The following is a 15935-nucleotide window of genomic DNA, read 5'->3' on the forward strand; positions in this document are numbered from 1 at the left end:
GGTGGTTCGTTGAGCACTGCAAAAGGCAGGATACGGTTCTTAATAGCGTGTGAGATCACAATGGATGGCAATACGTGCTCCAAGACATGCTCCCATGCTGGCCACAAGTTTGGTAAGGAGTTATTGTGGTAGGGCATTCCATTCCTTGACCAGTGGGGATTGCAACTACTGGATGGTCATTTGTGCATGTTGATGTGCTGCAATACGTCTCCATAATGCATATCTCACTTGCTCGGTGGGATTTAAGTTGGGGGAGCAGGCAGGTGAGTCCATTTGCTCGGCAGTTATCCTCTCATTCCAAGAGCCCCTTCAACTGTGCAGTTCAATGTGGTAGCACTTTGTCGTCCATAAAAATGAAGTAAGTACTGAATGCACCCCTAAAAAGAGGCACATGGGGAAGGGCTACAGTATGACAATGATGTTGATTGGTGAGTGTACCACGTTCAAAGATTTGGAGGAAAGTGCACCTATACAACATTATGCCTCCCCACACCATACCACCAGGAATACCAAAACAATCATTTCAACAATGGTGGACATACCCTTATATGGCAGGAGGAGGAAGCATGTGATGCACCAAGTAACATTGTTGAGCATGATTGTTTTGGTGGTCCAGGTGTTATGGTGTGGGGAGTCGTTATATTCCATGGGCATACTGAGCTCACCAAATCTCTGAACACGTTACACTCACTGGTTGATGTTATTGTGACACTGTACTTCCTGACTTCATTCTTATGAATGACAGTGCATGACCACAATGACACTGCAGGTGGGGGAGCTCCTGGAATGAGCAAGTATTTGGCAAATGGACTGGCCTGGCCATTCCCATGACTTTAGCCTCATTGAGCATGTGTGGGATGTGTTGGGGAGACTTACTGCAACACGTCCACACGCACCGATGACCATCCACCAGTTCTTAAGTGCCCTAGAGGAGGACTGGAATGCCCTGCCACAAGAACACTGTGCGAACCTTGTGCCCAGAATGGCAATACATTGCTGAGCTTTCACTGCCATCTGTGGTGATGATGCATGCTATTAAGAATCATGTCATGTCTATTGTTATGTGCTGGGGACCTTCATGAATCCTGGTGACTTCAGGGTAATTATTGTCTTTGAATAAAAGTGTCATTTCTGTCCATCTCACTGCATATTTCTTTTGGTTACCTTCTGTACTGTACTGTACTGTACTGTAATAGTTCTTCCTATGTATGGTCCAAGTTTCATTGAGGTACGTTACTTGGCAGGAACACATTATACAAAAGTTACTTTCATCCTTCAGTTTTGCACACCAGCAATTGGTGAGATGACTGCACAGTTCAGTTTCCTGTACAGTGTTCATTGTAGACATCACTGCGTTGCCTCAGTTCTCAAATTATGGAATGTGGGCTCATCTGGTGCACCTGACAATAAGTGCATTTATAGAATGCAGGATTTCACGGCTGGTATTTGCGCTGTTGCTGATACTTGTTTTATGCGCAAAAGGCCATGGTCCAAGGCATAATTTTCTGCCTAATGGTCTGTCTTCCAATGCTGGAGACATCATCTGTGGCTTTAATGATTCATAAAGCAGTTACAGTTCAGGTTGCTGAGCTTACTAGTCTGTGACTGCTTTGGGTTGTTACAGCCTTAGGTGATGTATATCTAGCATTGGAAGACAAGGTGCCTTTGACCATGGCATTATGCCCATAAAAATTTTCAATAATTAAGTTAGCATTTTCTCATTAATATTTGAATCCAACCATGGTCAAAATGAGTGACATGTTCGGCAATTCGAACATTTTTTGTTCAAAATTTTGATGAGGGGGACACGTGGTTTCTGCACCTGATGTATTTGAAGACAGTTGGTATGAAGCCACAGAATATACTGAAGCATCGTAGCCACAGGTAATGGAAAGGAGACTGTTGATGGCACTTTCATTTCATGAGGTTATTATTTGGTTCTGACTTTACTACAGTTGCATGGTCTACATCTCATGTTGTCCATCACATCTTAAGTTGTTGTTGCCATTTACCCTTGGGGATTAGGCTGCCAGTGTAGGGGCATGTAAATCCATTTTAATGCCCAGCCTCTGTGGTGAGGTTCATAAGTTTCCATTCACCGCCTGGTAAAATTGTGAATTTTGTGTGTGTGTGTGTGTGTGTGTGTGTGTACGCGCAGTCATCTTTCAACCCCAGTCATCAGCATCCCATATTGTTGCTCCCTGCTGATTGTTGAAGAATAAACTATGAACAATGAGGCCATTGGGGATTTGTAATAAGCAAAACCGGTTGGCATTAATTACTTAGTTCATTACTATAATCATAAAAGATTTATTGGTAAACAAAATTTCTCATATCCCAGACATCAGTTTTGAAATAGATGTTGCATAACATTTCACTGGAGTATAACACTTAAAGTGTACAAGGATGTGATGAAAAGTAACGCTTCTGAATTTTTTATGCAAAAACTCTTAAAAGCTTTTTCAATAAAACAAACTTTCTCAACATAGTCACCCTGGTAACACACATTTCTCCCAAGGTGAGGTACAATCTCACCAGTTCTCTATCACTATCAAAGTGAGGTCCTTGAAGATGTTCTTTAAGTTTTGAAAACAGATGAAAATTGGCTGGGACCAAGTTGGGACTGTATGGAGGTAGGTTGTTAACAGTTAATCCAAGGCATCAAATTGCTGCAGATTTGCTGCTGATTTGCTTGTGTGCGTGGTCTGGCACTGTCCTGCTGAAGGAGAGGATGCTTCATGTGTGGAAGAAGTTTTCTGCGGTTAGAAACTAGATTACAGTATACCGTTTCTCATTCATTGACATAGTTATTTTACACACCGTCACGTTACACACTAAAATTCAGAGCCCTTTCAGGGTAGAGGGTCGCAACTTGCATCAGGTAAGTGGGAAATTTGAAAAGAGTGATATTAATGACATGTAATACCTCGGCCGATGTTCAGAACTGAACAAAAAATTCAGAGGCATTACTTTTCAACATTGCTTTATAGTTTACAGTGATTAGTGTAGCAAAAGTGGACTTCATTGGCTGCTCTGTGGTATTCCTTTAATGAGTTCTCAAGATATACTTACGGGCTGGTTTCGCTGTTTTTGATGCAGACTCAAATGTAATTTTGTGGTCCCTACCAAAGTAGCTGAAATATAATTTTGACACAAAGTTCTTCATTTTCCTAGACTCAGTAGTGCTCTTCAGACTGCAGATTTTATTTCCTCAGCAGGCAGTCGGCTGTACATAATCAAAGTCATTCTAGTTCATCTGAAGAGGCAAGGGGAAAGGGGTGTCATTGTGCTGAACACAACGGCATGTGGGATCAAGGACAATGGAGCTGCTGAAATTGCCTGCGTGGAAAGTAGTGTGGTACAACATGCTGTCAAGCTGTTGTCTTTACTTCAGATATTTGGCAACTTCAATCATGAAATTGAGAAAACCTTCTGTTTCAGAACAGCATGCAGGGTAGGATATGGAATTCACATAGTGATTATGAACTCACTTCTCATGTACAGCAGTATTGCAGCTGAGATTTGATGATTTTTGGCAGGTTATTCAAACAGTGATGAAAACTGTTGCAAAAAATAACTTTTCCTACATTTTCAGACATATGTGCTTAATCGTTACAACTTTGATGTTGCATGGTGTGAAGCACACAATTAAAGAGTATTCCATACAGAGGAGAAATTAAATCGAAATTCTTGTTAAAATGGATTCTCTGTGGTGGTAATTTGTGTGGTGCTGTAGATGTATAATCAGTTAAAGTATAAAGCTCATTACTGAAGAGATTTTTGGGACACTATGGTGCTTTACTGCATTTAGACATAGTCATATTGATAGATCAGACGAAAACTGGGGCATACAATGATGAGAGACTTAAATGAACACTTTGTGGGCCCCTATAGTTAAATGTGAAATGAAAACAATAATGAAACTAGTTCATGTTTCACACAAAGGTTTAACAGAATAAATGAAAAATCAAGCACAGAATGTGGACCAGATGATCAAATCTTCGGATTTAATCTGACATTTATTGTTTAAACAACCTAGCCACACAAGTAGTCAGTACATATTTGTAAATGACAAACATTTTAGAGTTGTTGAATTTTAATGTACTGTGTATAAATTGTGCAAATCACAGTTATTATATAAATGAAAAGATCCATTTGCAAAACATTAAATATGTATGAATCACTTCTGGTATAGTCCACAGTAACTGGAATCCATCCATTGACTTACTGCCTCCTGTACGTGCACCTGCAACTGGCATTTACTTTTCAGGCATTGTGCTGGTTGCAATCAATCCGTATGATGATCTCCCTATATATGGCATTGACACCATCTGGGCCTACCGGGGCCAGGCTATGGGAGATCTGGATCCTCACATATTTGCTGTTGCAGAAGAAGCATATACAAAACTGGAACGGTGAGTTCTTGTGTGCAATATTGTCACACACACACACACACACACACACACACACACACACACACACATTGTAATATGAGGCGCATGAGAATGTGTTGTTTCAGTGTAATAGTACAGGCACCAGCATCCGTTCCTGAACCACCAGGAGAAGAGATCATTCATTGACATCTACCAGTGTGGGGTGAATTAGTGGCAGTGACATGTTCAGTGGTTGCTAGTACCTTGCATTTGTGTTTTTAACTACTATGGTACTGCAAATCCATGTCTGAAAGACAACAGGCATCTATTTTACCTATTACTCTCATTCAAATTTTAGTAGTAGGATGGATAGGGAATAGGCAGGTTTTGTGTGGACACAGGTGGAGCTGGCAGCATTTTGTGAACAGCTTGCAGGCACAGTCAGCTGTCTGCAGGCTGCAACCTCGAGGTATACCAGCGACGGAGAGACTGGCACTTTGCGTGGGACACCTCAGGTGTTCCCTGTCTCACCCATGGGCTCAGCTGCCTGGGTATCTTCAAATGTGACTGACATGGGGAAACATGCTTGCCACAGCTGGAATGGCAGGTTGTTTGGTGTTTCTCATTCAAGGCAGTGTGTCAATGTGGTGACTGGCCTTCTGGCCTCACCCATTCGGCCTCTGAGTGGGCAAGTGGCTACTCCTTCAGCAAGATCCGAGCACACGTGTGGGGGATGGGTTTGCTACTTATCAGGAGTCCAATGTTAGGAGCATTATGGAACCACTTAGAAAAATAGCATCCAGGGCTAAGTCGAATGTGAGGTCAGTATTTTACTTAATTTTATCTGTTTCTGTCAGTGTTTCTTCAATGACTGTCTTATTTTCATAAAATAAAGAACAACTCTCTTGAGTCACACATGTGATTTTATTTCAATGCACAGTGCGTTTCAAGCCCTGGGGGGGCTCATCGTCAGGTGCTTTGACAGTCCAAATTGATCATTTTTCCAGATGTAGGTTAAGTCTCGTCTGTTTCCAGTGGGGGATACATGGTTTTTGGAGCACATTATGAGTAAACATGTTATGTACGTATATACAATTTTCATTTTACATCACATTTTGTAAACACAAGTCAAAAGAAGATTTGACTTGTTTCGACTTGAGTTTATAAAAAGTGCTGTTGAACGAAAAGTGTATAAACCATATGTACATAAACATGTTTACTCATACTGTGTTTAAAAACCCACATATCCAACACTGGAAACTGACCAGAATTAACCAAAATCTTGAAAAACAATCAATGTAGACTGACAAAGCACCTAAAGATGAGCCCTCACAGTTCAAAATGCATCGTGCATTGAAATAAAATCGTGATTGTGACTGAAGGTGGTTGGTCTTTATTTGAGTTCAGTATGTCTGGCAGGGGACCTCACGTGAGTTGTGGAGGATTTCCTACCTACAGCCATCAGGTGTGCAAGGTGTAGTCATCTTATAGTTGTGGCTCATATTGGCACCAGTGATGCCTGTCAGTTGGGCAGCTGGTGGAAGAGCTTGAAGACTACTGGTGTTGCTAAAAGGGTGCAAGCAGAGCGTGCAGTTAGCAGTAAACACAATTGATTGGTTATGTTCGGTTTTCATCTGAGTGGAGGCTCTTGACCAGAGGTTCAGTCAATTCTGTAACTGACTTGGCTTTAGATTTCTGATCTATGTTATGGACTGGAAAATTTTAGGACTCAACTTTGTAGATCAGGAATACCCTACACAGAGGAAGCAGCTACCTGGTAACAGAGCACTTGTAGAAAGCACATGGCATTTTTAGGCTACCTGATAGTTTGAGGTCCTCTGATGAACACTCACCAGTCAGTAGACAGAGAGTGAAACTGGATTGGGTACAAAATAAAGACTCTTCAAATGTCAAAATTTTAACAGTAAATTGACAAAGCATTCAAACAAAGTCACTGAATTTACTGTCCCCAAGCAAAGCTGTTCCACTCAGATTATTCTCAGAACCAGGAGCTGATTGATACCCAAAGTAGAGATTGCTGAAATATTCAGTGAGGCATGGAATGTATACCAAAAAGACAGATTGGACACCATAGGAGCGAGGAAACATTCGGTGCAGTCGGCAAATATATTGTCTATTGAGACAGAAAATGAGTCTGACTGTGAAGTTACCTGGATGTAAATAACCATCCTAAGTGAACTCAAGTTAATAATTTGATGTTTTTACCGGCCACGTGATTCGATGATAGGAGTTGTAGAATCATTTCAAGGTGATCTGGATGCAGTAGCCCGGAAATACTCCGATTGTGTAATATTAATTGGAGGCAAGAGATGATGTAGATGGAACTTATATTTGACATGATGAATTGCATCTTCCTCTAAATGTGGAAAAAGTAAGTTAATGCAGATGAGTAGGAAAAACAATCCAGCACTGTTAGATTGTGTTATTAGTGGAGTGCTGCTTGACACTTCTGTCTCTGTGACATATCTTCGCATAATGTTGCAAAGCAATGTGAAAATGGAACAAGCACAGGAGGTCGGTTTATCAGGTTGCTTCTTGGAAAGTATTGCTCACCTACAAAGTGGAACACTAGTGCAACCCATTCTTGGTGACTGGTAGTGTGTTTGGGACCTTCACCAAGTCGTATCAAAGGGAGACACTGAAACAATTAAGAGGCATGCTGATAAATTTATAACCAGTAGGTTTGATCAGCAAGCAAGTATCGTGGAGGTCCTTTGTGAATTCAATTGGAAATCACTGGAGAGATGATATTCTTTTTGTGAACAGTATTGAGAAAGGTTAGAGAACTGGCATTTGTGGCTCAGTATGAAATGATTGTGCTGTTTCAAACATACAGTTTTTGTAAGGGCCATGTAGAAAACGTAAGATAAATTAGGGCTCATGTGGAGGCGTATGGATAGTAGTTTCTTTTCCTCATCCATTTGTGAGTGGAACAGGAAACGGAATGACTAATAATGGTACAAAGTACACTCAGCCATGCACTGTGTGGTACCTTGTGGAGTATGTATGTAGATGTAGTAGAGAGCAAACTTGAGGCCCTTGAGACATGTCCTTAACTTTATTGGATAGAGGAGGAATGGTACTCAAACTTTCTGCAATTTAGCATTATGTTTTTGGTGTCACCCGAAGAGTGAGATCCCAGTTTAGAGTTGGTACCTCATGACAGAACCACATGCTAAGGACATGTGCTGTCACACACAGCCCCAGATGAGAGACATTGGTGAAAACACACCCACAAGGTTACATACGCCACTGTCGCTGGAAATCTATTACGTATGTCAGAGCGCAGTGCCACTCGGCCCACTCTGTGATAGTTGACTGTGATAGCAGCTTCCTCATAGATCAGATCTGGCAGCGAGCTAGTATCATTTGTCAGAACTGTGTTCCAGTGTCATAGTTAATTACCATAATATTGGCTGTCATTCTGTATTGTTCCAAGTGATAAACAGTTATTGTGTTCCGCAGAAGTACCATAAACACATATAATCATTTATTTGGACGTGAACTGTATTCAAGTTAAGTATTCAAAATTAAAGGCTTTTACTAAAGTGAACTCGTACTTTGTGTATGTTGTAGCTCCCTCTCGACCACCTCCAGAAGTAAAACTTGAACTGTCTAGTAGGCTTGCTGTGAAATACATCAAAATGTTGATTACGCTAAATGTATGCTGGAGGCAGTAATGTGCTTTTTTGCCTTGTGTTAGGGTAGGTGTTCTTTGAATATGTGAACACAGCTCTTTACAATGTACAGTGCTTCTTTTTTCTTCTTTTTTTTCTAATGGGAATTTAAACATACATGCTGGTCTAGCACTTTGTGAACAAACTCACGACAAATTGCAGAGCTCAGAGCTATTCTATGAAACATGTCCCCTCTCCCCCTTCCCGCTCCACTCCCCTTTACTTGGCAAGGGTCCCAGATTATAAGGAGTAAAGAAATTGGGTTTTGTTTGTGGCTTCCATTGGAGGTGAACTGCACTTCCTTGGGACACTATTGCTAAATCTGGTTTCAGCCCTCTCCGCAGTTAGAGGTATGTGGTTATTCCATTCCAAATCATTCCAGACAGACTGATGCAATATCCTGTATATAATTGTACCTTCTGCTAGCTGCTTGGGAAAGGTAAAAACATTATCTGCTAGATGATTACATAAATAATTCGTGTAATACAAACTTACGATGCACTGGATGCTAAATTCCCTAAGGGGAGCCAGAACGATCCATCTCCTCCATGTTAATTTTAGCAAATAGAAGGAACATTTTTTCTAAAACCATTAAACATATTGCTCTGAAATTTGGACTGCATGTTCAGTGAACATTTCTCTACAAAGTTATAATGCCGTGTTAAGAAATATTTGTTGGTTTTTGTTTTACAATTTTTTTTAACAGATGCTTATTGTTTTTCTCCTTTCTTCTACAACTCTTGAATTATAAAATATTTTTTTACGATTTGTTATAAAAATGAAGGAAAAGGAGTGAACAGTATTGTGTATAAATTTCATTGATATACTGTTAGCAGTTTTTGAGAAAATGTTCCTCAAAGATGAAAATATTAAAGCTACGGGAAATGGCTTCCAAAGTTTTTTAATACATTCCTGGCCCATATGATGGATTAGCAGCATCCTCTTCTTTTTCCAGTGTTAGTTTCCTTTTCATTGGTCTTTTCTTCCCTTTTGCTGCATGTTGTAGGCTTCTGTCTCTTCTTCCTGCACCTCTTAGTCTTTCTTCATCAATTAGGCGCATTGTGGGAATGTGCTGTGTCCTGGTTGGAAACCTAAATGTTTCAGCACATCACATTTGATAATGTTTCCTTCATTGTATATTGCCACTGCGTCATACACACCAAAATGCAATGTTTTTGTCTGTACAAACTCTTTTGGGAATCCTAATGCAAATTAAATTGTTTTTACATTTTAATTTGGATTTTGTGTTTTCCCATGTAAACACTTTTCCAATAAATTTGGCTGTAATAAATCTCTGAATATGGGCTTAATTACATCAATTACAGCATTTGGCAAACTGTTTTTATTGACCTATTCATTTCCTGATTGGTACTTACACCATCGCCGAGAGATCGGAGCCTGTACATGCCTCTAACGTTTGCTTCGTCACCGCTACCTTTTCGTGTGAAAGCACAGATAAAAAAAATTAGTAAATAAAATAAAATAAAGTATACCAGGTAACTACCGTAAGACGTAACACTGTTTTTATTCAACTGTCAATGTCAATCAAATTCCCAACAGCCATGTGACTTAAAATGTTATTTTATTTTGAAGGCTACCTGTTTCAGCATTTCACTATACCACCTTCAGGTCTCACATGCCTGTGGGGCACAGTGCATGTTGTGGGTGCTCATTTGTTGATGCAGTATAAAAAAATAATGCCCATACTGCTCTTCTCATATGCTCAATGCTTCTTGTATTTTGCCTAATTGCACACCCATAATACCTCTGCAGTCTATCAATTACTTTATCGGTCAATCTTGCTCTTCCTCCAAGGGCCTTATCATCACTAAGCTTCTGGGATCCTAATGTCTAGTTTAGTTTGTGCAAGCGAGCCCCAATACACTTCTGCACATGTCCAATGCATTCCTGTTTTGTAATGTTAATTTCGTTGCCATAAGGTCTGAATTCCTCTAAAGCTTGATATCTCTTAGAATCACCATCTCCTAGTTACTTAGTGTATCGTACATTATACCACTCCTGTAATCTGGAAAAAATTGCTTTCACTCCCCTACTTCCAACACTCCACTCGTGCCGTGAAACATTGCTTCACAACTTTCACTATGTTCGTTCTTAGTATTGTCCTTATATCTACAATGTTTTGAGAGAATAGCAACATCAATTACTTTGCAACTGTCTCCACTGGTAGCTGTCACAACTCCATTTAGAGATTTATGATCTCTATGTTGCCACGATCCATCTAAAGCAACAGTCAAATCTCTACAATTCTCATTATCTGTCACAGCTTCTTCAACTGCTTTCTTCATTGTTGCTTGAGCAATATCTTCAGCAGAAGATCCAACCAATTCATTATAAAATCCAAACTTGGTTGGTGGTTTTGGCAAGTTCATAATTCCACATAACATTGTCCCTGCAGCACTGCCCTTGCCTAACATTTATGTCATACACTTTCTTTCCACTATTATCACCAAGAGGAATACTGTTAGAATTAGAAAATGAAACTTCTGCAGGACATTTGTTACACTTCAATAACATTTTACTTGCCAAACCAATGTGTGAACTTATTTTCAATTCCAGTCCTCTTTCTTTGCAAACTTGGCATAATACGTTATGTTTCAAAATATTGGAGAGCAAGAAAATGTTAATTATTTCATTCACATCATTACTGTCACTTTCATAGTTTTCAAATTTTTCTTTGCTGTCACGAAGTTTCTTCCTGGAAGTAGTTCTATCACATTCAGTAGTCAGTGAAGCAGTCTCAGCAGCATCTCCCTTCAAAACAACAAAAGATTTCTTCTTCCTCTCATTGTGCCTTTTCTTAAACACTCGATTGCTGAAACAGGGCATATTGATACCCACAAACCAAATACTTAAAACAGGTACGAGCAAAATTCGTCAAACACACAAAATTGAACAGCTAAACAACACAAAGCAAACTCCACAAGTCAACACACATGGTGTAGCATTTATGTTTACCAATATGAACAGTCACTTGTCACAGAGATAAAGCCATATAGTGTTGAAAAACAAAACGCTGTCTGATTTCGCAAAGATACCCTGCTTGCAGCCAGTGAGCGGCGCCATAAGAACTGACACACAAAGTCGCTACAACCATTTACACGGCATGTCAAATTTGCGGTGATAAAAAACACACTTAGGATGGTGAAACTTGATTTGTTTTATTCAGAAAACTCCAAGTAATTTTATAATGAAAGAACCGAAAAACATTAATTTTGTCATTTTCATCATTCCGGCTCCTCTTAAGACTTCATCATTCCTTTAAAAATACTGTGTTAAATTTTGTTTCCTAGGGAGGCTTCAGGCCAATTAAATACATATTCACTGTTCAATACACCGCTTGACAAAAAATTTAAGCACCAAGAATACACTGTCAGCTGACAGTGTAGCGTCATACCAATACATACCATTGAAGGGTATGTAAATAGAGTTCAAATTCTCAGTGGCATGTAGAATGGCCACCATAGTAGAGTTGTTCATGTGTAGTGTTATTATCAGGCCTGGTAGAGTATACAGGTGGCATGAATAGCATTAGATGTTGAGTGAGAACTGTGAAGGACATGGAGAAGCCGCATACTTGGGTAAGACGGGGTTATAAGCACGTGACAGAGTTTGAGAGGGGCTTCATTGTGTTTTCCCATTTGGCTGACTGGTCAAATCGTGCAATATCTGCACTGGTATTTGGATGTGGCATTCCCCCATGTTGGGCTGCATGGGAACGTGAGCACTGACATATTCATCGTTGATGTTTCAGTTGACCACATCTGACCACCATAAGGTAGGTTTGCTGAAATGTGCACTAAGCACATTGTAATCACTTCTCATCTCTGCATGCCATCTGAGAACAAGTAATGGACTCCTTGCAACATTCTGTGTTATCGTGCTCCATTGGCCAGAGGCTAGTGGCAGACAGAATTAGGGAAGTTCTGTTCCACTTGTAGTCTTCTATTAACACTAAAACACAAAAGGCTTTGTTTGTGACTGGGAAGCGTGGACTGCTGATGAGTGGCATCGCATTGTGTTCAGTGATGCATTGTGGTTCAGCACTTATACCAGATGACCGATTCTTGGTGAGTATGGGTGGGGATTTACCAGATGACCGATTCTTGGTGAGTATGGGTGGGGATTTGGTGAGAGGTATTATTCTTCCAGTTTTTTGGAGCAGCACATTGATGTTACTCCTTGTGTCATGGTGTAGGGAGCCACTGGGTATGGTGTAATATCATGACTAGTAGGGATTGAGGGAACTCTGATGACACAGCAGTACATCGTGGTCATCCTATGTGCTAATGTGTTCCCATTTTTCAACGGATGATGGCACATGTGTCTATGAACTGTCAGCATGATGTTGAGGTTCTCTGGTGGCCAGCACGTTCTTCAGATCTGTCCCCGATAGAATCTACGAGGGCCATCTTGTATGGCAACTCTGCCCCACTGCCAGTAACTGCCGATATCCAGGGTATCAGTGACCAGTTACAGCAGTTGTGGGACCGTTTACCTCAGGAGAAGATAAAATGACTTTGACACCTTTCACAACTGAATCATTGCATGCATCCAGGCCAGAGGGAGGTGCAATGACATATTGATAAGTGGGCACATACTGCCAACTTGTTTTTGACTTTGACTCGGTATTGGAATCACTGAAATAACACCACATACCCTCCAACCCATGAAGTTTCATTTTGTTTCCTCCTATCTTTTTGGGTGCTTCACTTTCTTTGTAAGGCAGTGTATTTCATAAACATTATAGTGTTTTCTATGTGACTGTGCAGAAATCTATCAGAAGATTTTCAGGACAAGATGGAATAGAATAAACTTGAACTTCACTAGTACAACTTACAGAGATCACAAAAAAATGGAGAAAACAATCTCACATGATAGTTGCTTGCAGAATCATTGTTGATTTACTAACAATTGTGGTCATTGATGGTGTAATAGCCTTACGATCAGTGATTCTTACGTCCACATTAATTGAATTAATAGAATGCCCATGGTACTTTTCAGAAAAGACATTTAGTACAGACTCAAAGGAATCTTTCACAAATTCTGATGTCTGCCTATTATGCTATCATTGTATCATGTTGTTACCTTTATCATGAACATGATTTTTGGGATGTGTAATTATCTCAACACCTTGCTGTGAAACTGAACAAGGTGTGGATTCAAAGCCACTTGTGGCTAGCTAGGTTTTCAGTGACTTCCACAAATCTGCACCTGCCTCTGTGTCCATACTCTACAAGCTACTGTATGGTGCCTGGTGGAATATACATTGTACCACTACTAGTTACTTCCTTTCCTGTTTCACTAACAAACAGAATGAGGGAGAAATGAGTTTCTGTAGGTCTCCATATGAGCACTAATTTCTCATAATTTGGCTTTGTAATCCTTATGTGAAATGTACATTGGTGGCAGTAGAATTGTTCTGCAGTCATCTGCAAATGCCAACCCTCTAAATTTTCTCAGCAGTGTTTTTTAAAAAAAAAAAAAAAAAAAAAAAAAAAAAAAAAAAAAAAAAAAAAAAAAAAAAGGGGGGGGGGGGTTACCTTCCCTCCCTGTATTGCCTCAAAATTCACAAATTATTTCCGCAATACTTGCATGTTGACTGAACCTACCAAATTGACCATTATTAAAAAAGGAACTGGCAGAGATTAGGTTTTATTTACTATATTATTGAAAGCCTATCACTGTATTTTAATAGTGCTCTTCATTCTGGGATTCTGCATACTCAATCCGAGAATGCTTTAGTTTTCTTTTTACCAAAATTTTGGAAACAGTTAGTGCTTCAGTACCAAGATTACAACTTCAGTAGTAGTAGTGGTAGTAGTAGTAGTAGTAGTAGTAGTAGTTGTTGTTGTTTTGCAGAGATTCCTGCTGAACTCGTGTTTTATGTTCTGTCCGGTCTCGTATATTTGTGTCTCAAAAAATGACCTAGCAACAAAAGCTGAAATGGACTTGCACAGCTTGAATTTGGATTATGAAATTGGTGGGTTTGTTTCATAATGGTACTTACTTTAGAGGTAGCGTGTGGGGTTTAAGAATTTAACTAGAGCAACTGAGCCAAACCATACAGCTCATTTGGTATATGGTGCCATCTGAAAAAAGGTTTTGAAGAGAAACACAGATGATGGAGACAACTTTCATGTCCTTTGTGATAATGTCCACACTCCTAAGTTCATATTTGCATGCCAAGAGAATTAGAGATGTGGATGTGATCATAAGTATGTCTGGAATGTATTGTATTAAAATGTGAAATTGGAATTATTTTACAGAAACTGAAAACTTCTCCTATTTTACTGTACAAAGAATTAAATTGTTTAAAACGTAGTGAGTATAGTGCTTAGAGAGTTTGAAGTTTGTAGTACAATTTGATAGTATGTTGAGGTAATGTTGTATCAAATAAATGTGTGACTGCGTCATATAAATCATTTAAGATGACAGTTAGAAATAATGTGATGGCAGTGTATTAACTATGTGTATTTAAACATCAAATTATTTTTTTTTCCAGTGAACAGCGTGATCAAAGTATCATTGTATCCGGTGAGTCTGGTGCCGGGAAGACTGTGTCAGCTAAATACGCCATGCGTTATTTTGCCACTGTTGGCGGTTCATCAACAGAGACACAGGTGGAAAAGAAAGTCCTTGCCTCAAGTCCTATAATGGAGGTAAGATAATTTTATTATTATTCTTTCTCTCAGCAATCCAAAGAAAATTTTTAAGTGATAGTAATATGATATTGGATTGATTTGATTTTGGCAGGGAAGCTAAAACAGCTTTGGTCTAACCCGCCACTGCCCACATCAGAACTGAGTTTATTGGGTGGTATTGCTCCCTGCATATCTAGTAAAGCCAACCAATGCCCTTAAATAGTGCAAGGAGTCCCTTTACCAGTTCTTTGTTAGGCACAATTTCTTCAGGTCTAGATGACCCGAAAAGTCTGTCTCTCTTGCTCTCCAGTGCCATGCATTCGAAGATTAGGTGTGATTCAGTTTCTTCACTCTCATCACAGATCCTACATTTAGGGTCTCCTTCTGTTATACCCATGGTATGTAGGTGTTTTTTGAAATTCCCATGGCCGGTCATCAGTCCAACTATGAGTTTAATCTCTTTCCTGTTCAAGCCCAGGATTAGAGCTGCTTTTAAAACATGCTTTGGCATCATTACCTTACCATGTTTTTGTTTACAAACCTTGGTCCAGTATTCTACGTACTGTCTTCTAAGCCAGTTCCATATTTCTAGTTTGATCATAGCCTTGGTGATTGTCAGGACAGGTTCTGGTCCAATGAATGGAGTCTTTGCCCCATCCTGACCAGTCTGTCAGCTTGTTCATTGCCACTGATCCCTTAGTGGCCAGGAACCCACACTAGGTTTACCCTGTTGCTTCCCCCTAACTCCACCAGAGCCCTGTGACATTCTGCAACAATCATAGATCTTGTTGCAGGAGTTGCCAATGATTTCAGGACTGCCTGGCTGTCAGAATAGATGTAGATGCTACGGCCCTTGTAGCGCCTATGCATATTCTCCTCCACGCATGCTCTGATGGCAGTAATTTCAGCTTGGAATACTGAGGCCTGTTTTCCTAGAGAGATGATGCCCTCCAGTCTTGACTGAACCCCATACACCCTTGGCCCAGCGCTTTGGTCTGATTTTGACCCATCAGTGAACCACACAATGTCCCCCATATGGTGTCGAACTGTTTTTCCCCGCTGTTCCTTGCTTCCAATTATTGTATTGTAAGGCTTGTTGGAGCACTTGGAAGTTATTATATAGTCAGTCGGCATTTCCCCAGCCGTTCCTATATTTACCTCACTCGCTATTTTAGTGTGTGATTCTGGATACCCCAGTGAGA

General features: G+C 40.0%; 1 protein-coding gene across 1 annotated transcript in view; it reads left to right on the plus strand.

Annotated features, from left to right (window-relative positions):
• LOC126471127 (unconventional myosin-Va) overlaps positions 1 to 15935 on the plus strand; it is a 358954-nt gene that overhangs the window by 242144 nt on the left and 100875 nt on the right. Inside the window, exons 4-5 of the mRNA XM_050099213.1 lie at positions 4271 to 4415; positions 14595 to 14751. Of these exons, the coding sequence (XP_049955170.1) occupies positions 4271 to 4415; positions 14595 to 14751 (302 nt within the window). The remainder of the gene's footprint in view (positions 1 to 4270; positions 4416 to 14594; positions 14752 to 15935) is intronic.

The sequence above is a fragment of the Schistocerca serialis genome, chromosome 3, assembly GCF_023864345.2.
Source record: "Schistocerca serialis cubense isolate TAMUIC-IGC-003099 chromosome 3, iqSchSeri2.2, whole genome shotgun sequence".
Lineage (NCBI taxonomy): Eukaryota > Metazoa > Arthropoda > Insecta > Orthoptera > Acrididae > Schistocerca > Schistocerca serialis.